The sequence below is a fragment of the Dermochelys coriacea genome, chromosome 11 (genome assembly GCF_009764565.3).
Source record: "Dermochelys coriacea isolate rDerCor1 chromosome 11, rDerCor1.pri.v4, whole genome shotgun sequence".
Lineage (NCBI taxonomy): Eukaryota > Metazoa > Chordata > Testudines > Dermochelyidae > Dermochelys > Dermochelys coriacea.
The window spans coordinates 15,022,624-15,044,912 of NC_050078.2; the positions used below are offsets into that span (position 1 = coordinate 15,022,624).

Below are 22,289 nucleotides of genomic sequence, written 5' to 3' on the forward strand. Positions count from 1 at the left end.
ACTGAATTCAAGCTCTCTGGGACCCATGCGGGGAAAAGAAATTTAAAGAGCTTTGGACCTTGCTTGAGCACCCTACTTGACAAACTGCAGTGGCAGCTCACAGAGCAGCACTTCCTAGCATGATTTCAGACTCAAATTCCCCACCTCATGAAAGCATGAGTTAAACTATTTTTTCCAGTTCAATGGACACAATACCAGAGAGGAGGAGACACTAGTACTGCCATCAGCCAGAGCTGAGCTGGATGGGTCAGTCTATCACATGCAGGCTCTGAAAGCTGTGGTGGCAATCTATAACCATTTACAACTGAAACCGTTGCCCCTCTGATTAGGGAAAAACAGTTTGGAATAATTAGGCCACTCCTTTAAGAGAGAGACTATACTGTCCATAAGGTCTATCTATAGGCTTGGCAGAATTAGATTTAATATCAGTGTTTATTTTTAAGCATTTTAATAGATTTTTATTTATTTGAAATTTCTCAGTTGTGAGAAATTGAGGGGTGTGACAGACAATAATAGTTGACAGTAGATATTGAGATTCAAAAAGTTAGCCTTATAACCTTTAAAACACCAATTGTCAACACATGCCAAAATTTTCAAAGTAAATATTCATAAATCAAATAAGTTTTCAAGCAGCATTTTTCTTACTTTATCTGTAAATTTCAGTTATCATTGATGGAAATATTTGTGAGCGGGGGATGGTGTGTATGAAATCAATGTTTAATGACATTTACCAATAAAAATCTAATCCTCCCAAGCCTGTCTACCATCTACCCTAAAGCACACACAGCTTCCTGAGCATGGAATGGTCAGTTGCTCCTTCCTAAACTACAGTTGCTATAAAAGTGACAGTGTAGTAGTCAGCCAATGGTAGTGTACTTTACTACCTTAATATGTGGTGGTCTCCTTATAGTGTGGGGCTCCAATCTGGATAAGGCACGGGGATGGTGTTCCTCGTCCTTGTGCCTGATTTCCTATGGGCTAGGGACAAAGATTCATATATTCATTGATTAAGGATGGAAGGGGTCATTACATCATCTTTCATCTATTTATTGTTCTGTTCTATCTATTCTATTTCTATTTATTCTATCATTTATTTTTCCTGTATTGAACCCAGTAACCTGTGCTTGACTAAAGCATATTTTCCAGAAAGGCAACCAGTCGTGATTTGAAGATTTCAATAAGTGGAGAATCCACTACTTCGCTTGGTAGTTTGTTTCAAATGTCCTTTGGACACACTTATTTATGAAATGGTGCTGACTGACCCACTTAAAGGATTTTGCAGGAGAGCAGAGTCCTGCTAAGGGGATTTAATCCTCTCTTTTCAGATCCCTGCTCCTTCAGTTATAGGACATGCTGCTACTGGATATCAGACTGAGCTACAGCCATCTTTAGTGCATGATTCAAAACTCATGCTTTTCTGAAGGCTTTCTAAGAGAAACAGTGACCTAAGCTACATGTTCTCTGGCAAACAAGGACCTGAGATTGCGTCAATTCATATTAGCAACTGTAAAATTGAGAGAGAAGCTAAGAGCTTGGTTTCTCCTGCAAGGAACTTGTTACCCTGAAGGTCATGTAATGACACCTGGGTATGTGCTTTTCAGCATAAGGGAGGCAGCCTAGCTAGAGTGCTCATGTTCTTGGTAAGCCTTATCTGGGATAACAAACTCTTGAGGGCTGTTGCAGCCAGCTTAAATTAGAGCAGCTCTGAGGCTTACAAGTAGTTGTCAACAAGGACAAAATGATCATTAATGCTGGTAGTGGGATATGCTTTTGTGGTGAATAATCATGCTGCTGTTTTGTGTTTAATTTAATTTTCCCCCTATTATATAACTTAGAGTTGCTATATCTGATTTAAAGATGTCATCTGCAAGGACTGAACTTGGGAAGCTCTGGATATGAAAACATCAGCCTCTACTACTTAAGATGAAATACCGTCATGAAAGTCTGAGAGTTGTACCATTGACTTCAGAGGGTGCAGGATTTCACCCTAGCTGCCATAGTTGGGAGTCAGTAGCTGACTCGTATCTCTGTGTGGTCTCTCCACTAGGGAAGATAGTGACACTATGGTAGCCTGAGTTACACAATCATACCCAATATGTTTTTCCTTTAAGTTGATAGGACTTTTATACAAAATAATTTTTTCTATTGATTGTTTTAATCTTTAAGGACTTTAACTCATAGTATTAGGTGTGGTCCAATTAAGCTGAATGAATCATAGGCAGTCACAGGTGAACACTGGCCACAATTTCCCCAATTATTTTCTTTCAGGACCTTGGGGCTTTGACCTCAGTGCACTCTTCTTTCATATTCTTTTTATATCTTTGTTTTATACATCAACATTGCACATCGGGAACAGCTTCCTTTAAATCCTTTACAACAGTCTATGTGAAACCAAAATAAGCCATCTGGCCTATAGTATTCTGAGTACAGGTAGCACCAGTTTAAACTGTGATTGTTTTATCATGCGAACCCAGTATTTCCACAGTTGCATCAAAAAAAGATACTGAAGCTTGGACATCAGGAACTTTACAGAAAGATGGATCAAAATCCTTTCTAAGTATAGATTCATATGAGTACTAGACTGAAATATAAGGAGAACTGCAGAATTCTTAGTACTTGGGGCACAGTTTGCAAATTTGACTCATTGACGGCTGATTCACCAGTGTATCCTCATTGATTTTTTTTTTTTAAGTGTAGTTATATTGGTGTAAAACTAGAGTTGCACAGTGGTCAGTCAAACTCATTGTGTTGAGATTTCTGTTGTCTCCTGATACTGATGCCGCTGTTTGCAGAGTCAATACTTGGCTGAAATTTAGAGCAGCATGAGGGCTGCTGTTTCCTACTCTGTTTATTAATAGCTTCCACGTACCAAAACAGCAGCTGTGGTTATCACAACAAAGGTTGGCAAACTATAAGTCAGGGATCTCAAACTCAAATCACCACAAGGTCCACATGAGGACTAATACATTGGCCCAAGGGTCCCATCACTGAAACCTTTTCATACAACAATACAAAAGCATAGTCAAAAATGAAGAGCAATATAGTATGGTATTAAAAGTCAATGTATTAACTTTTTAAAAACTGTAATGCAAAGAGGGGTTTTAATAAAATATAAATACTCAGTAATGCACCTTTTGTCAAAAGACAAAACACGCATTTACTTTTAGAATTACTTTGGTTAAAGCCCCCTTACCCCCTTCCTCCGGCCCTGCCCCCACTCCACGCCTTCCATGAGGCCCTGCCCCACCTCTTCCCACCCCTTCCCCAAAGTTCCCACCCCAACTCCACCCTCTCCCTGCCCCTATTCTAACCCCTTCTCCAAATCCCGACCCCACCTCTTCTCCACCTCCTCCCCTGAGCGTGCCGCGTCCCCCCTCCTGGAAAGTCTTAAGCACCCCAAACAGCTGTTTGGTGGTGGGAAGCACTGGGAGATAGGCGGAGGAGCAGGGACATGGTGTGTTTGGGAGGACGGGGGAGTGAGGGGAGCTTGGCTGCTGGTGGAGTCGATGCCTATGGCGGGTCGCAGGAAATAACTCTGCGGGCCACCTGTTTGAGACCCCTGCTATAAGTCAAATAAAGGCACCGTTTATAGAACTGTATGCTGCATTGATTCTCTTTGGGTTCATCCTCCAAAAGTGTGTGCATAATGGCCACTAATATTGAGGTGTTGAGTATATATTGAGTATGCACCAATCACAGGGAAGATGGATGCCATTCACTGCCTCAGTTTCCTCTCCTTTATTAGAAATACGTTCCAGAAAGTCTGATATCTGCAGCCCATTCGTTTTCCAGAGCTTTAAGAGCAAGATCCATTGTGCATATATTTTGATAAGACAGAACTGCATATTGCAGTGTGTGAATTATTCGCTTCTTCTCTCCCTAAGAAACTGCTCTATCTAATGATTCAATTCTATTTCTTCTACCCTTGGAGGGTTTACAGTAGTAATATAGCTGTGTGAAAGAGAAAGTACCTCATTACGAAGGAGAGAACTCATTGCCTCCATTTCTATCCTCTTTCCCATACAAAATCCTTTTTTCTCTGAAAAAGGGGAGATAGGTTCATAAAATCTGTAAGCAGATTTTTTTCTGGGATTGTTAGGTTTCAAGTTGCAATGTATTCTTGATCATTTACTTACTGTATTTTACCAACATAATGTTTTTTTTAAGTATGGACTCTTTTTGTTCAAGCTTCAAGTACTGTATTGCAAAATCAGGCTGGTCCCAGTATTTTCATAACAAATCCATTTGGGACAATGGTACAGTCACAAAAAATGTAGAGAGGGGATGCGGGAGTGAGAATGCATTGCTCCTACATCTGCATGGAGTTGGACATACACAGGATAGTAAAAAGTTGACTGTGACCCCTTCATGCCACTCAGTTGCTACACGTATTGTTTGAGATAGTGGGACAAATATTGAGTAATCACTGGGAAACTACAGAGAGGTGGCTTTTTTAGAGAAAATGCTCCAAATGAAGTGTGAAGTCTGATGGGGAAGGAGCCAAGAGTTAACAAGGGGTGTTAGTGGATTGGAAAGTAGTAGTGGCTGATGACAATCAAGATGTAGGGTTCAGGCAAGAGCCTGAATACTTGTGAATAAAGAAAATCTTTTGTGATTGGAGGGCGCGGGGTGGGGGGTTAATGAAACTTGTGTGTAATAAACAAAAGGGAATAAAATCAGGGAAGAATGTGCAAGCTCTTTTAATTCATTTAAGATTTACACAATTCATAACAATAAATTTTACAATTCATTAATCACCTATCAGTAGACTTGCTCAACTTTTGCATATCAGTTTATTTATAAGTATTCTATGGTGCTGATCACCTTCAAAACTGGCATCGCAGTTCAGTTATATCAAACACAAACTTCCTTTTCAAACAGTAGAGCAGTGATACTCTGACCTCATTGGTTCAGGAGCCAAATTAGTGATCAACGTTACCCATAAGAGCCACAGTAGCATGAATTCATTGTTTCATTTATTATAGTACTAGTCATATTTAAACAGTATGACAGACGAAATAATTTTTATTTTTTTAACTATATATATAATATTATTCTCACAGCAAATACATTAATAACTTAGTACAAGTTGATAACATAAGTGGTTAATAATGTAGTAAAAGCATCCTGGTTGGTTGTTAATTAAATTAAATCACAAAAAGAAAAGGAGTACTTTTGGCACCTTAGAGACTAATATATTTATTTTGTTCATTTATTTGTACATAATTTATTTTGTTCATCGGATGCATCTGATGAAGTGAGCTGTAGCTCATGAAAGCTTATGCTCAAATAAATTTGTTAGCCTCTAAGGTGCCACAAGTACTCCTTTTTCTTTTTGCGGATACAGACTAACTCGGCTGCTACTCTGAAATCTGTCAATTAAATCACAGTATTTTAATATCGTGCTACAAAGAGCCACAGGAGAGACATTAAAGATCCACTTAAGGTTTGCGAGCCGCAGTCTCAGTATCACTATAGTAGAGTAAGGAGTTATATTATCTTCTAGAACATGTGTGTAAAATATCACTCTGTTAAAAACAGATATCCATTTACATTTCAAAGAGGTAATCAGTTATCAAGTTACCTAGCCTTTAGAAAATCATTTTTACCTCGCCTCTCTTCTTAGACATCCATACTTACCCACTTTCTCTCTCCTTTTTTCTCCCTTCCTCCATTCCTTTCCTTTTTATCCTAGCTTACTTTACATTCACACAAACACTTTAGTAACTGACCCAAACTCAATAATGAATGAGATATTGTAAACATATTTTACTGTTTTATTTTTTCATTCATATATAAAGTGATTTTTTTTCCCAAGTCAGCATTTGTTAATGCATAGGTTATACATGCTTCCTTTTTCTTAAATTGTTTTTGAAAGAAATAGGATTGAGAGAGTAAATCTAATCCCGTTTTCTAAAAGTATAAAATTGTGTACTCCATTGAATTTACTTAGGGTGAGGAAATTGTCTGCAGAACATTTGAAATACAGAATAGCTTTTATGTTGCCATGGGTATTACTTCAGTTGGATAGCTGTTTGGTAGAAGGACAAGCTCTCTGGAGGCTATTACCATGTGCTTACACTGCACCTAGCACACTGAGACCTTAATCTGAGTTGGGATTTCTAGGGGTTATGATATTACAAATGCACCAAATTTTTATTTTGGTGCCTGGAAAAGTAGGCATTGCCATCTATATTGTCCATGACAATTTGCAACTGAAGTCCTTGTATATACAGCCTGCTGAATGTGTATGGTGAGCAGTACAGCTTAAGATCTGTTCTCATTCAGGAAAGCATCCCTGTTCAGAAAGCTTGCTTAAGCACAAGCATATGCGTATTCCTCATGGAAGTCAATGGGATTTAGCACGTTCTTAAGTGCTGTTCTGGGTCAGGGCCTTAGTGTGGAAAGCATTAAAACTGAGTTTCTTTCTCAGGAATCAGACTGTTGCATGGTACAATAAAGGTAGTTACAGCTGCAAATAAAACAAAGTAGAATTTCCCGTAATTACCAGGAGAAATCAATGCAGATAAGATAGCATTGAAGGCCAAATGGGTTGCAGCAATTTTTTTCTTCATCCTTTGAGAGTTGGCTATGCAGTTTTTTTTTCCCACTAGACTCTCAGGAGCAAATCAGAACAAAAGCATGGTCTCTAAGCTTTTTGAAGTTGACATGCTCTGTATGGTGTGTGCATAACACACATGATTCTTCAGAAGGATTCTTTTTTTTAAAAAAAAAACAACTTTGAATATTTTCCCTATTCAAAAAACAGGTTTTCACTTGTGAAACACAGACCATTAGTGTGTGCTGAGTAAATATTTTAGTAAGGGAACTGATTCTGCTTGCTAAAAAGCATTTTAACAATTTACTTAAAACATGCCTGTTTAATAATATCCTTAAAAAATGTATGTTAGTTACAGAGAAAAAATACTATCCAAAAATAAAACTACCAAAGTCTACCTTCCTTGTAGTAAAGAATCTCAGCTGCAATTGTTGCATGGTTTTGTTTACAAGTAATTTTTCTCCCTTCTGTATTTTGAAAATTATTTCCACAGTGACTTTTAAATTACAACAGTATTGCTTATGCCCCTTTGATTTCTAGAGCTCTTGCAAAGTGATGAGTTGCCAATTATTTAACAACTTAAATTTTAGACAGAGAACAAAAATAGGACTTCAAGAGAAACAGAACATTCTCTCCTGATGCATCATGTAATCAAGGGCAAAAGATAATCAGACGAGAGAGACAATAAGGAAGAAATTAAGCATTCTGGCTTAAAAGGTAAACATTTATTATTCAATGTAGCTTAGAATAAATAACTGCAGGAAACTTTTGACAGTACTATTCTGGACTAAGAACTTTGTGTTTTACGAAGACTGTATTGATTGTATTACTGTACAGACAGGTGCGATTTATAAAGTATTAGCAATATTTGGGCTAAAAGAAAGTAAAAGGTAAATTGATGCTTGTGGTGTAAAGCATTGTTTACTATATCTTGTTCTGTTGGCATCTATCCTTAGTGTTTAAACTGTACTAGGACTCCCAACGCTGCAGTCCAAGCAAAACCATAATTAACAATTATTGTTTTAAAAACAGTGAATCGTCTAAATTTTCATTGTAAGGTCCGATTACCCTGAATTACTCAGAGAAGTCAGTGTCTTTCAAAGATAAAGGGTGAAAAGACAATGTATGTGAGTCATTATGCTGTCCATTTTGAGAGGACCATAACTCAGGAGAAAGTATTTGAAGTCCAAAGTTGTCAAGGTGGCATATATTTTGTATAAAGCTCTGCCAGACAAGGGGTGTGAATCAACTTAAATAGATGTGTAGAAATAAACAATGTAAGTGGGTCAGTTTTGCAGTGGCCTGATCTTCCATAAGTGCTGAGCATCCACAGCTCCTAGGTGAAGTTGGTGGGCATCTGCAGGTACTCAGCCCCACTGAATATTAAAAAAAGCTTCTAGGAGGCTGTCTTCTGTTTAATGTTAAAATGTAATATCTAAATTTTGGACACTGCCTTATCTGGCAATAAAACAGAATTTTAAGAATCTGTTCTTGAATGAGAACTTCACCAGCTTGTCTTGACAGATGTAGGCAGAAAAGAGTGTGGTGCCTTTATGGGAAAAACTCTTGACAACTGAATAGATATAGCTTGAGACACTAGATTTCCAGCTAAGATTAACTCCAAAATCTTAGACTTTTGTGGGAAATGATCTTGAATTCTGCTTGCAGATGTGTTTGTCCCATCTAAAAAAAAAGATGTATTGGAATTGGAAAAGTTTCAGAAAAGGGCAACAAAAATGATTAGGGGTATGGAATGGCTTCCATATGAGGAGAGATTAATAAGACTGGGACTTTCCAGCTTGGAAAAGAGATTAAGGGGGGATATGATTGAGGTCTATAAAATCATGACTGGTGTGGAGAAAGCAAATAAGGAAGTATTTACTCCTTCTCATAATACAAGAACTAGGGGTCACCAAATGAAATTAATAGGCAGCAGGTTTAAAACAAACGGAAGTATTGCTCCAGACAATGCATGGTCAACCTGTGGAACTCTTTGCCAGAGGATGTTATGAAGGCCAAGGCTATAACTGGGTTCAAAAAAGAACTACATAAATTTATGGAGGATAGGTCCATCAATGGCTATTAACCAGGATGGGCAGGGATGGTGTCCCTAGTCTCTGTTTGCCAGAAGCTGGGAATGGGTGATAGGACATGGATCACTTGATGATTATCTATTCTGTTCATTCTCTGAGGCACCTGGCATTGGCCACGATCGGAAGACAAGATACTGGCAAGGTGGACCTTTCGGTCTGACCCAGTATGGCTGTTCTTATGTCCTTATGTAAATGTTCTGTCTTTTAGGTACTCATTTCCTTGGTCTTTACCACCTTGTCATCCATTTGTCTAGTAGTCATGCTCCATAGAACAGCTTCATTTTGGGAAATGTGTTCCTTTCGAAATATTAAGAATATTAGGTGTTAATTACGTCTGGCCCGCCTTGAAACACTGCCATGAAACTTTACTAGTAACTCTGAAAGAAAACCTAATTTCCCATCCTCATCACGATGATATAAAGAGTAATAATCTACCCAACATAAACAATTGTTACAGTTTTGTACCACATACATGTAAGGTGTCAATGGAAAAGTTAGTTTACCAAATATGATTATCCTGGTTAAATCCATGCATCATCTCCAAATCTAAAGTTATGAATATTGGCCATGGACTTGTATCTTATACATGTGGTATTCCTTAGTAATGCCCAGCAGATAAGATTTATGTCAAGGCAAGATAGCTTTGCGTTAATGTCCAAAGACACTTACCTCTTACGCACAGTGAGCCATAGAAGAAACTCATTCACACCAGATAACTCTTCCTGTAGATGCCTCAGCTTCCAAGCGGCCTCTGGGTACCTCCTGTGGGTCATCAAGCCATATAAGGACATGTGATAGGCTCATGTGACTCTGGACTCCATCTTATGCCAGTAACTTTCCACAAAGTAGGCCGAGAGATTTGTTTGAGACTGTAGATTTCCAGGCACATATCATAGATGGCAAAGGATATAAAAGATCCCCCTGCAATTTCCATTTTGCCTCTTTCATGCCCTAGTTCTCTGGACTATGGATTTATTACTAATCCATTTTGAACTATGGACTGAGGATCTTCCAATCTTTTGGAAGTTACCAGAGAGACTTTATAAGCTAGCAGTTTATACCATCACTGCTACAAACCTCATATAAGAACTTTGCAATTATCTATTAACCATTATATATTTTTATTTTTCTCTTAATATTAAACTGTTAGTTTCCAATTACTAAAGGATTGGTCTGATCATGATTATTGAATAAGATCTGAGTTATCAGCCACACAGCCAGGACAATATATCTCTTGAAATTAGATGGACCCTGTATTTGATGAAACTGGTTTTCAGTAACTACTCATCCTAGAGTCCAGTGTCTGGGCAGTGAGACAAGGGCTGCAATGCCTAAGAAGACTGCATTGTTGACTTCCTGTTAATCTGTCTGGTGAGAGAGAAGTTTACTTTTGTTTTTCGGTTGGTGTGATCTTATGATAGAATAGTTTGGGGTGAGTCTACCCTATTCTCAGCAGTTTGTCCTGAATTTGGTATTCTCAGGCCCAGTGACAACTTCCAAAGGAAGAGAGCCAGAGAATTTGAAAATGTTTAAGTAAAAAAATTCAGTTGGGAGTGTACTCAGGATATAAGTAAACTGGGGAGCAATAGTCATCTTGATTTTTTTTTTTTTTAACTCTTCCTTACCGGGGTGGGAGGGAAGGGAGGAAGGCACCAGTTGTTTGTGGCCTTCTGAATTCTTCATAACTCCCACACTGAAACCTTTTTCTTGCAGACTAGCTATGTATATTCCGAGCACGTATTTGGCTTTCAGATGAAGAGGAAGAAAGTATGTTTTGATGGCTAAAACTGTTGCCAGTTTATCCTAGAACTAGAACAAAATGGAAAAAAAAATTCATGATGGACAATATGTGGGATACATAACTGAATTCACTCTGAAATAATCCAATAGCCCGTCAGTATACAGGGACCATCTAGAGCATGTTTCACACATTTTGTTGTTAGCTCTGTTTTAATAGATACAGGGTCATGAAAATCTTTGGCAGTTGCATTCCTGTGATGTAAACAGGATATATCTCCACTCTCCAAGGGCCAAACATAAAGAGTTGACACAACATCTAACTGGGCAGTACTGATGCCCCAGGAGCACGGCTTAGTCAGCCAGAACTAACAAGGATTCAGGGCTGTCTATAAAAGTTTCCGTCATCAAACAGGTCTCCTTTGGAGCCATGTGACACGGTCAGTCTACCCTCCTTGTCAAAACTCTGGGCAGGGCAAAAACAGCAGTACTGCCTGCTCTCCTCAGGCACTGCTTTCTTGACCTAGGGTATACATCGGACTCATACTTCACACTGGTGTTTGCCAGCTTTGTTCAATTTAGTCCTTTTGCTACAAAATATTCTTGAATCAAAAACCCACATAACATTCATACCAAGTTCTTAATCTCATAAAGGCTTTTTGGTTTACTGCCTTCTTGACCAACTTTTTTTTTGGGGGGGGGGGGGTATCAAATTTGTAAATATCTTCTGTATATTTAGTTCATCACAATGTTGTCATCAACATGGTATGTTGCAAACAGCAGAAACTAGATTAATGAGGGCAAATGCATCCATTACTTCCTGGGTAAACACAATATTGCTACTGGTGTAATACAGATAGAATTCAGTACAATTAGTTGCTGCTATGTTGCCCTCCATCTTGAGTTTCTTCATGAGAAAGAGACCATGCTAGCTGCTTTTTCTGTGATATAAACCTACTTACTGATTGATACATCTTTGGACAATAATTATAAAACAACCTATTAGGCAAATGGATTTAGTTCCCTTATTGACCAGAAGACTTCTTTTAATTGCAGTTTTCATTGTGTTTTAATTCTGTAAGTTATTGTTTCTAACTATGAGCTGTCATTAAAGAAAGTAAACAAATTAAAGTCAGCTTGGAACAGAATTTTAAATGATCCAACAAAAATATTTTATTGAAAGTTCTTACTATACTAAGTTGGAGAGCTAAAAAAAAAAGGGGGGGGTAGAGTGGTAAATGTAGCTTCCATTTTCTAGCAGTTCATAGATATTTAAACTAAATGGCAGTATGTGACGATTACATGTCATATGGGTGTTCTAGCAAGTCTAGCACACTTTAATTGTATGTTTTAACAACAAAGTTTCTTTTCTCTGGCAGTCTAAAATGAAAGTTAAAGTTACAAAAAGTCTTCATGTGTTATGTGCCACTCCTCTCTGGAGAGCAGACAATTTTCTAGTGTTTGATAAATACCTTTTACATTTAATACTGATATAGAGTAGGTTAGAGTGCCTTGGATGTTGTTTGAACCCATTAGAAAGCTAGTGTTTTCAGTAAGTTGCTTTATAAGGTACTTTTCACATTGGACTTGGTTTCAAGCAATAGTCAAGACGCTAATAGATTCTGTTCTGTAATATAATTTGTCTGTACCCACTGGTCCTCTTGTTCAGTTCTGAGTGTTGAACACGGGGAATAAGTCTGTGACTTGAGGGACATGGGGGGAATGAACTTGATGGCTCAAATTGGTTTCTTTCATCTCTCCATTATCTGATTATATGACTGAACTTCTCACCAACCCTTAGGAATGGTCCTTATGGGTAAGGTTTGACTCCATTTGGTAATGCAGTTTTGGGAACTTTGCACTGTTGTTTCTTGTGCTGCACGTCGTCTTTGGGGAAGGGGTCTTTTGCACCTGGGGTTAACAACCCCCATAACCCTTCAAAGTCACTAAATTCACCAAGGAAAGAGAGAATCTGGACAGAATGAATAAATTGTGGATTGAATTCACAGTTTTTGATACTTAAATCAAATACATTTTTTTAGCTTGATTTAGCTTTAGACTTCAGCTGGTATATGTTCAGTAAATGCCATAGCACACACTGTCTTACTTTAAAAGACTGAAGAGATTCTGATAATGAATGGAGAGAGGATATTCAGCAGAACAATGTAGATTGTTCTCTTTTTGGTAACTGTCAAATAGCCATTTGTGTTCTGCAACTGAGCCACTAAAGGGGATTATAGTCAACACTGGTGTTGCTGCCGCAAAGTCATTGGTTAAAATGAATTTCAGCTTCAGCTATTTGTATTCAGGTGCACAAAAGCTACGGTCTAGATTTTCACTGAGCATTATTCATGTATGCATCCTAACTGAAGGCTGAATGAAAAGTTACTGGCTTTATGAATGTTGCAGATTCTATAGAGGAATAAATTAAGAGCTCTGTCTAAAGTGGTATTGAATTATGGTTGTGTAGAGTTGATAAGTCTCATCTTGCACAAATCACATGCTGGCAAGATATCAAAAGCCTGAATAGATAAATATAAAAAAGATGCTAAAATTGAAAGCTAAAAAACCTGTTATAAATGTATATTGAACAGGAATAAGCCATAAATTGAAACAGCCGAGTTCAGGAACTTAATACATCAGTTTCTTTGAAATCTTAAAACTGGGAATCGATGTGGTTGATGCTAACAGCATATTTTTTCCTTAGTTCTAAATGAAAAATGTTTTATTAAGTCAGTCTCTTTAGAACAAAGCTTATATAATTTGATTATAAATATCTTATTCAGAACTTTGTTCGTTCATTTTTGGTAATTGAGAGACAAGCAACAGATTATAGGCATGGTTTTTTATATTAGGCTTTCACCATCACAAGATGTGCATAACTCAGATGTATGTTACAAGTTTTGATAAACATACCAGTTATAAAGCTGTTTACCAAGTCAAATAATGTCTGTCTGTTCATTGTTTCCTAATTTGAATGTCTAGTTAGATGAAACCACAGCAAAACACTTAAAAATAGTTGTTACAGACATGGTTACCTAAATTATTTGTTGTTTTTCACACAAAAAATGCAGTCCTATTCAGTATGCGAGACACATTGAGTAGACTGAATGTCTGAATAAAAAAAATAAATAATTTTGCTCATCATTTGTCAGAAGGGCATGTCCAGCTAAAATGCAAAGATTACAGATGACCAGGGCTTCAAGCAAGTGCTGTCGGGACAGAAAAGTTGGATTTCTAGTCAGTTGTGGGAGAAACAGCAATGTCACTTGGTGAAATCCTATGCAGGGGGAAAAGGTAGCCAGACTGGTAAGATCAAGACTGGAAAGATGGTAGTGGTGCGCTATGACTCTTTGGGTTCAACCCAGACCGGTAAAGGATTGTGTTACGACCTGCCCTGCAGTTCAGGGTGCCTTTGATGCTATGTTGCTCTGACACCAACAACCAGCATACAAGCATGTAGGTCACACCCTGACTTGCACTGGCCAGTTACTTTTTGCAGAGTGACCCCAACAACCTCCCAATCCCAAATTTCCTTTAGTTAGACAGTATACTGCAGCTCATTAATTTAAGTGGGGTTAATGAGACTTATTTTAGTCACAGCCCTGAAATGATTTATAGTAAAAGTAAAACAAGTTTCTTTAACAAAAGGTCATAAGATTAAGTGATACGAAGTATAAGGGCAAAAGATAGAAAGGGTTATAAGCAAACAAAGGTAAAAATATCCTTCCAAGACTAGAACTTATTTTCAGCAAGTTAGTCTTTTGCTTAAGCAGGTTCTCTAAACTTAGTTCCCAGAGACTTCAATCCCTGTGGTTGAAGGATCCAGCTTTCTATGAATTTTTTTTAAAAGAGCTCTGGCCCCTTTAATCCCTTTAGTCTTTTTGCACACACCCCCATCCCCCCTTATGTCACCCTATATTTAATTGTCTCTTTTAGAAGAGGCAGGAAGGCTTCCTGCTGTTCTTTACCTTCCAGTGGACTTCCCATCCCCTTGCTGACTTTTGTGCAAATGGGGCTTCCATTATTTTGATTCATAATGCTTAATTTACATAGGAGACAGGTGGGTAGCTTCTGTTTCTGCCTATAGTTAGTCAGACCATTAAAGCATAATCAGTGAGTATTCCTAATCACCAGTGTCTTAGGCTTTCGTAAGACCTTACTCTATACACTTTTATAATACAGTAATATTGTATTCAATCAGTTGATTCAGCTGCTTATCATGTGAGATTCAGACCCTCCACCCATTTATAATTAAGAATTGCTCTAATTTCCTTAAGCAGAAGGAACTTTGTTCAGATTTCTTTCATGAGACAAAACTCCCACAAGAGTAAATATGGGAGGCAAATTTTCTCTCATCCTGCTTTCTATGGGCTCTGTGCTAGCACTGCAACTAGTACCCTGAGACCCTAATCCCTGTTGGGGCTTCTGGGGGCTATGGGTTTACAAATGATAGCAGATTTTTGGCTTCTGCCCAGAACATTAGGTATTACCATCCTTATTATCCATGAGAGTTTGCAACTTAAGTTGACAGAGCCCATAGAAAGTAGGGTGAGAGAACAACATTTGCCTTCAATATTTAGTCTTGTAGGAATTTTGTCACATAAAAGAAATCTGAACAAAGTTCCGTCTGTTTAAATAAATTAGGACAATAGTTCTTTCCCTAGCAGTATAGATCTATTCTTGACCTCAGGAAAATCATGTGGTTTTTAAATATAGTTGATATTTTTAGTATCTAGGGAAAATGCCTAGTATTTTTCAGTTGTTCCTCTGCAGGTTCTGGTTTGCATTTTAATTTAATAGTGATATTTTAAAAAATTGTTTTGTTAGTCATTAACTGTGTGATGTCTGCACTTCTAATTGCAGTCCTCAGATCTTAGTCTCCAGCTCAGTCATGCGACCCCATTAAATTCAATATGTTGATACAGAAGAAGTCATTGGGGTTTATGAATGTGATTAAATGCTTTGAGTTGAGGTCTTAATCACAGTGATTGACTATTCATTACATTCCATTGATCATAATACTCTTCCAAAGTTTAATCTGACTATTTATTTGTTGATGTAACTTTTCCTCATGCATTACTTGTCCATTTGTCTTTCATTCTGCGTAGAAATTAAACCAGTATTTTGGAATGCATTACACTTACAATTGGCAAGGGAATGTTATTGGCCCAACTAACTGAAAAAACGGTGTCATGCTGAAGTGCACTCTTCTTTTGTTGTTTCACAGCATTTTCCCATGTAGAAGAAATGTGCAATATATGGCTTTAAGTATGAGTTGTTGGAATGAGATGCCTGAGATTAACCTCTTCTTTCAAAAGAGACATAAATATGTCAAGTCACAAAAAGTGACTTTTCTGTGTGAATTATGTAGAAAACAAAAAAAAGGGAGGGGAGAGGAAAAGGAAACTTCTATCTCTACTTTGTCTAAAATTAAGCTGTTAATGAAGACTTGTCTGTGTAATCTGTCAAGGGCAGATCTCGGAAGCAAGTACATGTCAAAAGAGCGTGAAGTTCTCCCAATAATATTTTACCTGTATATATTTCAGTAGCTACCAAATAAGGTTATTATTGGGAATGGTCTATGATAGAGTCCTCATGCCTTTGACAGACTTCATAAAATAGCCTCTAAATGAGTGGAAAGTGGGTGGTTTTGCTGATATGTCAAAAGTTGATTGGAATGAGAAGGGAGCCTGAAGTAGATGAAGCAATTAAAAATCTTTGTCATAATGAAATAGATAAGGGGAGATTTTCAAAGGCACCAATAGTCATTAGATGCATAACATTCATTGAGGTGCCTAATTGCAATTTTTTCCTTTGCAAAAACTCCTCTTAATCGATTGTAGATATACTCTCCCATTATAAATATTACTACTGGTAAAGAATTTTTCAGTCAATCTATCCCTTAGTCTATAGGCAGAAGGAATATGGATCCAAATTGCTGTAGTCATTATCTCTCTAGAAGACCATTGGAAATGCAGCCTCAGTTGAGTAAATAACCAAGGCTTTAGGTTCACAGGAATGGAGAGGCTTTGAGAAGAAAATTAACTGATCGAGGATGTGGTTTCAGTATAGGGATAAGCTTGAACCAATATTTCAGATCCAAACACCCTAAAGCTTGACTGTGTTCATCTTCAAAGTAGGGTGCATAAAGCCAGGCTACATTGGGAAACTATCCCATTCCTAGCAGTGGCTTTTCAGCAAGAGGAGTTTGAAAATTTTTCCCATTTTTTTTTTTCCCCCCTGCATCTTTTACCAACTTTTGTTTCGGCCACACCACCCTTGAACTGCTGTTAAGAACAGTTGTACTTCTATAGCAGGCTCATCTCTTTATAGTGTAAGTTCAAATGTTAACATCTCTTGTATTAAGCTGTATTATTTTAGCTCATTACTATAGAATACTGTAGTGTTTTAGAAGGACTTTTCAAGAAGACTTAATCCACCTTCATTCCAACTCTTAAAATATATGCACATCTCTGCATCCATTATACAATTCATCTGTACAGTTGCCTACTGACCTCAGTGGAAGCCACGTGCAATGATGAAGCCAGCGTAGTGGGAGTAAATTACCCCACATCTGCTTGCTGTGGGGCTCTTACACTTTCCTAAGAGTAGCTGGTGTTGGTTACTCTTGGAGACGGATATTGGACTAGGTAGACCATAATTCGTATCCACTGTCTGTTCCTGTGTTACTATGTCCCTGTAAAGTAAATGCTGGCTACGTGCAATTCAACCCTCTGTTTTTTTATTTATTTTCAGCAATCTGAGCTTTCCTCTGAGGAGCGTCCAGAGAGACTCGGAGCTGCCCAGCAGCACCGAAGGAAAGTGGCATCTCTAAACAAGCAAATTTTGCAGAAAACCAAACTTTTGGAAGAGGTAGGATTTGTGTTGGTAACAAAGAAAAAGCATTGGTAAATATTTGACCACACTGCTTTTGCCATTCAGAAAATATTTGAAAACTACACTCTACCAGTAACTTGTGTCATGCTGAATATTAGTTAAGTATTTTTAATGTCTCGCTTGCATATTTATTACTAAGACAATTATGTGACTATTATGTTAAAGAATAGGATACCTTTGTGAATGTGATGTTGCGTGCAAAAGTTCCTTTTGTATGTAAACTGAAAACCTCTAACAGAAATTCTTCATCGGATGCATCCAATGAAGTGAGCTGTAGCTCACAAAAGCTTATGCTCAAATTTGTTAGTCTCTAAGGTGCAACAAGTACTCCTTTTCTTTATACATGTATGTATGCATTGACAATTGGAAGAACTAATTAAAGTTAATCTGAAATTAGGAAGCAGGAAAAACGTTAATTTACTTTCCCCTTCCCAACCAGAAAAGAAGTTGGATTGAAGCTTTTTGACTAGCTTACAAATTTTTGTAAAGAAAGTTGGGTTATTTTACTTAGAAAACTTTAACAAGACAGCTAATTAAAAATGCTAGTAAATGTTAGATTGGATCTCGTAATGGAACACACAACTGGATTAATTTCTTTTTCTGGCAAAGCTAATGTAGTTCCACATCCTCATTGCCTTCTGGCCTACTCCGTCTGTCATAAACTGTTTGCACTTTAATAGATATTTAAAACTAGCACTGTGTCTCCACTGTTAAAGTCCTATAATTTATATTTATCATCCTTCCTGGATATTCTTATGATATTCTAACATTTACTGGATCAAGTGTGTATGTGGTATGTGGGTTTTGTCTGTGTCTGTCTGTGTGTGTAATCATATTGTAGCCTGAAAAAGCCATTAACTTCGAACTTTACTCTCAAAGTAAGAAAAACCAAACAGATGAAATGCTTTTAAAGTGTGTTGCAAAATTTGGGTGCTATATCAGTTTCAAAGGCAGAGAGAGATCAGAACACCAGACCCCTTGCCTTTGCCTGTGGATTAGGAGAGGTGTTCTGGGGGATCATCTCAAGCTGATTTTTGGGGGGAGCGAGAGGGAAGGAGGAGTCACATGCTCCAGCATAAGTTGAAGTGGTCTTGGGACTTTTCTAACCTGCTTCTGCTGACACTGGCCCGAGACAGCATATGACAGCTGGAGCACACTGTGCTCTAGCCCTGCTGCTTCTCTGTTCTCTTTCTGCTGCAGGAGTGGGCAAACTTTTTGGCCCAAGAGCCACATCTAGGTGGGGAAATTGTATGCAGGGCCATGAATGTAGGGCAGGGGGCTGGGGTGTGGGAGGGAGTTTGGGCTGTGGGAAGAGGCTCAGGGCAAGGGTGCAGGAGGGGGGCTATGGACAGGAAGTTGGGATTCAGGAGAGGTGCGGGGTGCAGCAGGGAGCTCAAGATGGGATTAGGGTGCTACGGGCAGGGGGTGTGGGGTGCAGGAGGGATTCGGGGTGCAGCCTCTGGCCCAGTGCTGCTTACCTCGAGTGGCTCGGGTGGCAGTGGTGCGCAGCAGGGCTAAGGCAGGCTTCCTTCCTGCCCTGGTCCCGCACCGCTCCCGGAAGCGGCCAGCATATCCAGCAGTGGCTCCTGAGGGTGGGGTGGGGCAGGCAGCTCCACTGCACGCTGCCCTTGCTTGCGGGTACTACCCTTGAAACTCTCCTTGGCCGCGGTTCCTCATTCCTGGCCAATGGGAGCTGCAGGGGCAGTGCCTGCTGGCGAGGGCAGCACATGGAGCCCTCTGCCCCCCCCTTCCCCAGGGGCTGCAGGGACATGGTGTGGCTGCTTCTGGGAGCAGCACGAGGCCAGGGCAGGTAGGGAGCCTGCCTCAGCCCCGCAGGCTGGATTGAAAGCCCTGACCGGCCGTAGTTTGCCCTCCCCTTCTCTACTGGGCACAGATGAGAAGGGGGGAAGCTGCCATAGGTGCTGGATCTGTGCCAGCTGAGCACAGTCTATGCTAAGAGAATTCTCAGCGGGACTGATTTGGTAGCTTTTCAGCCGCTGTGCTGCTCCAGTGGCACATGGACTGGAAAGCAGGAGAGTCTGGCTCTGTATTTTTCTCCTCCCTCCTCCTGCCCTTTTAAAAAAAAATAAATTTTTTTTTGTTAATTACATGTTTAAGTGTTAAACGTGTATCTATCACTTGCTCCTGTGCCAATAAACGTGAGCATGATATTCAGAAGAATCCTACTGGAACAGATAGTCTATTTCTTCCACAGTACTAAACAATAGTGTGAGCATAGGACCAGTAGTTCAGATATAGTTATTTCATCTGGTGTATATTATATGTGTTGACTTTTCTCCCTTTACTTTCGTTTCTGAGCTGATCCCCTTGTTGTGTGAAAGACCCACACAAACAACAACAGGGAAGAGAAAAAACAAATTTAAAACATATGAAAATGTGCTTGTGAAACGAGTAATGCCACTTTGCAGAACTTTATATCCCTAAGGTTATGCTTTTGCATATTCTGGAGTAATACTGTTGATTCTCTAGTTTGTAAGATAGTTTCCTTAGAAGCCCAAATATAGCCCCTCTTTTAACTTTACAGTAAAGCTCTTTTCTTTAATTTCTTGTTACCTCTGGCCAGTGGAGAATTTTGTTTTTCCTTAGGAGGTTTGAGTGGGAAGAGGCTTTAAGGTTAATTGGTTGCAGTGTTTTTGAGAGCCAGATTTTAGGTTTCACATTTTGAAGTTTTGGTCCCAATACTGCAGTAAGCTTGGTTCATAGTTCAAAAACTGCTTATTTTAAAAAATTTAAATTTGTTTTATTTGTTAATCCTTAGTGAGAACTGGCAAACAGGAATAAAGGTTAAATTCTAATTTTTGGAGTTTTTGGAACTCTTAATTCTGAATCCTCAGGAACACCATGAAAGATTTCGCTAATATTATAAATTCTATATGAAGTCTTGCAAAAACTAGGAGTTAAGTGACTGGAGTGTTTAGATCCACAACTTCAGTTTATCAACAGCAAACCAAAAACTAGAAAAAAAGGAGGGGAGGGGGGTGAGCAGAATTCTTTAGATTCATCAATAACTAACCAAGGCAACTATGTGATCTTTTTATTGCATCATTTGTGTTCCTGTCTTCTGACCCCAATTCTATTTCTGCTGTCACTGTTCGTAGTGTTATGCATAAACACAGATTGAACGGGATAGATTTTTTTTCAAAGGTATTTGAGCACCTAACTGCCATTGAAATCAGTGGGAATTAGGCACCTGAATTTCTCTTTAAAAAAACTGGGCCTAAAGGCAAGGACTTATTATTATTTACCTGTAAAGCACTTGTGGAAATAAAAAACTACTAACGCCCTTTGACCTCAATCTCCCTATTGCAGAATAGGGATGTGCTAAGGAAGGATGAGAAAAGGTCATATAAGTATACAAGTGGGAGGCCAAGGGATGCTATGACAGCAGAGGAGTTTCTAAAAGCCCCTGACTATCCAGCCAGTTCCACTTAAAAAGCCCCTGACCGCAATATTGCAATATACAACCCATGGCCTACAGTCAACCGCACGTGGCCTATTATTTAACCTCAAAGCTTGCTTAAACTAGAAAAGTTGCTTATTGATGCAATATGTATGATATTGTCCTTATAAGGCATAATTGGTAGGGTCTGTTGGAAAAGTATGCATGCGGAAGTGTATTGTTCAAAATGCCACTGAAAACCCTATATAAGTTTGTTGAATTTTATGGAAAACAGAGCAGCTCCTGGCTAGCTGTCTCTCCCTGCATGCTTGTATTACAATAAAGGAGTCTCAGGCTGTTCTGATCCAAACACAACGCGTGGTTAATTTTCCACCTCACACTATATGTCTCTGTTACGTATGTTATCAGAGGAGCTTGTAAATTCTGTGTGACAAGGTGAAATAGTCAGTGGAGTTTCCTCACTTCTGTCATCTTAGATTTTTGTCATAGGTTTACTGTTAATAATGACATAAGTTGATGCATATTAAGAAAATGCCGGGCTGCTGCTAAAATCTTTTTTCCTCCTGACTGTTACTTAAAGAAATCAGTGACAATGATCAGAACAATAATGTACAGCACAATGTCTCCCAAGTGTACCAAATTGTCTGGAAGAGTAGAAGTAGCTTGTTAACATGACCCTCGTTCCAGTATAGCTATGAAACTTAAGGTAACTGGTCTAGATTATTGCTAAAACCTCTTCGGCGTTCCACAGCACAAAGATTCAATCCCGCAAGTCACCAGTCCATTGACAACTATTTGTTTTAAGGCTAATGCGTCTGGAGAGTTCATCTGTAAATGTCTGACATGTTTGTTGGATTTTTTTCAGCCAAAATTCATGTAACAGAATGTAGACTAAGAATCTAACAGGGAAAGACTGTGATTCTGACAACTTTCCTATTGTGTAGAAGACAGCCATTGTGAACCTCAGTGTAATAAATAACTCAATAGCTCAAATATTGCCATTCTCCATTACAGGTGTAATTAGTGTGACTCTGGAATCAAACTCTTCTTTTTCTTTGTTAATAGTTGCAAGCTAAATGTGCTGACCTGCAAGCAGGCTGTAGTGAAGCAAAGAAGACATTGACTGAGGTAATCTTGCTTTCTTCCCCCTTTGTAAAATGTAACATTTTTTCTGCTTTCCTCTTCAGGGAACATATCATGCATATAGAAGGATGAAAAGAACAAATTTAGAATTTGTGAATTGTGATGATAGTGATAATAATATTAAATCTATAACACTACTTTTCTCATCCTTTGTTTTATATCGGGGTGGGCAAACTTTTTGGCCCAAGGGCCACATGGCAGTTGCAAAACTATATGGAGGGCTGGGTAGGGAAGGCTGTGCCTCACCAAACAGCCTGGCTCTCCGCCCCCCATCTGCCCCCTCCCACGCCGCACCCCCGACTGCCCCCCTCAGAATCCCCGACCCATCCAACGCCCCCTGCTCCTTGCCCCTGACACCTCCCCTCCTGGGACCCCACCCCCTATCCAATGCCCCCTTCTTCCTGTCCCCTGACTGCCTCAACCCCTAGCCGCACCC

At 38.9% G+C, this 22,289-nt stretch overlaps 1 protein-coding gene across 5 annotated transcripts in view; it reads left to right on the forward strand.

The window, feature by feature from the left end:
• Window positions 1-22,289, forward strand: part of CCDC93 (coiled-coil domain containing 93) — a 103,692-nt gene that overhangs the window by 48,675 nt on the left and 32,728 nt on the right. For all 5 annotated transcript variants that reach the window (XM_043505013.1, XM_038420925.2, XM_043505014.1 and 2 more), the window contains 2 exons: window positions 17,149-17,265; window positions 21,776-21,838. In XM_043505013.1, coding sequence (XP_043360948.1) covers window positions 17,149-17,265; window positions 21,776-21,838 — 180 coding nt within the window. The remainder of the gene's footprint in view (window positions 1-17,148; window positions 17,266-21,775; window positions 21,839-22,289) is intronic.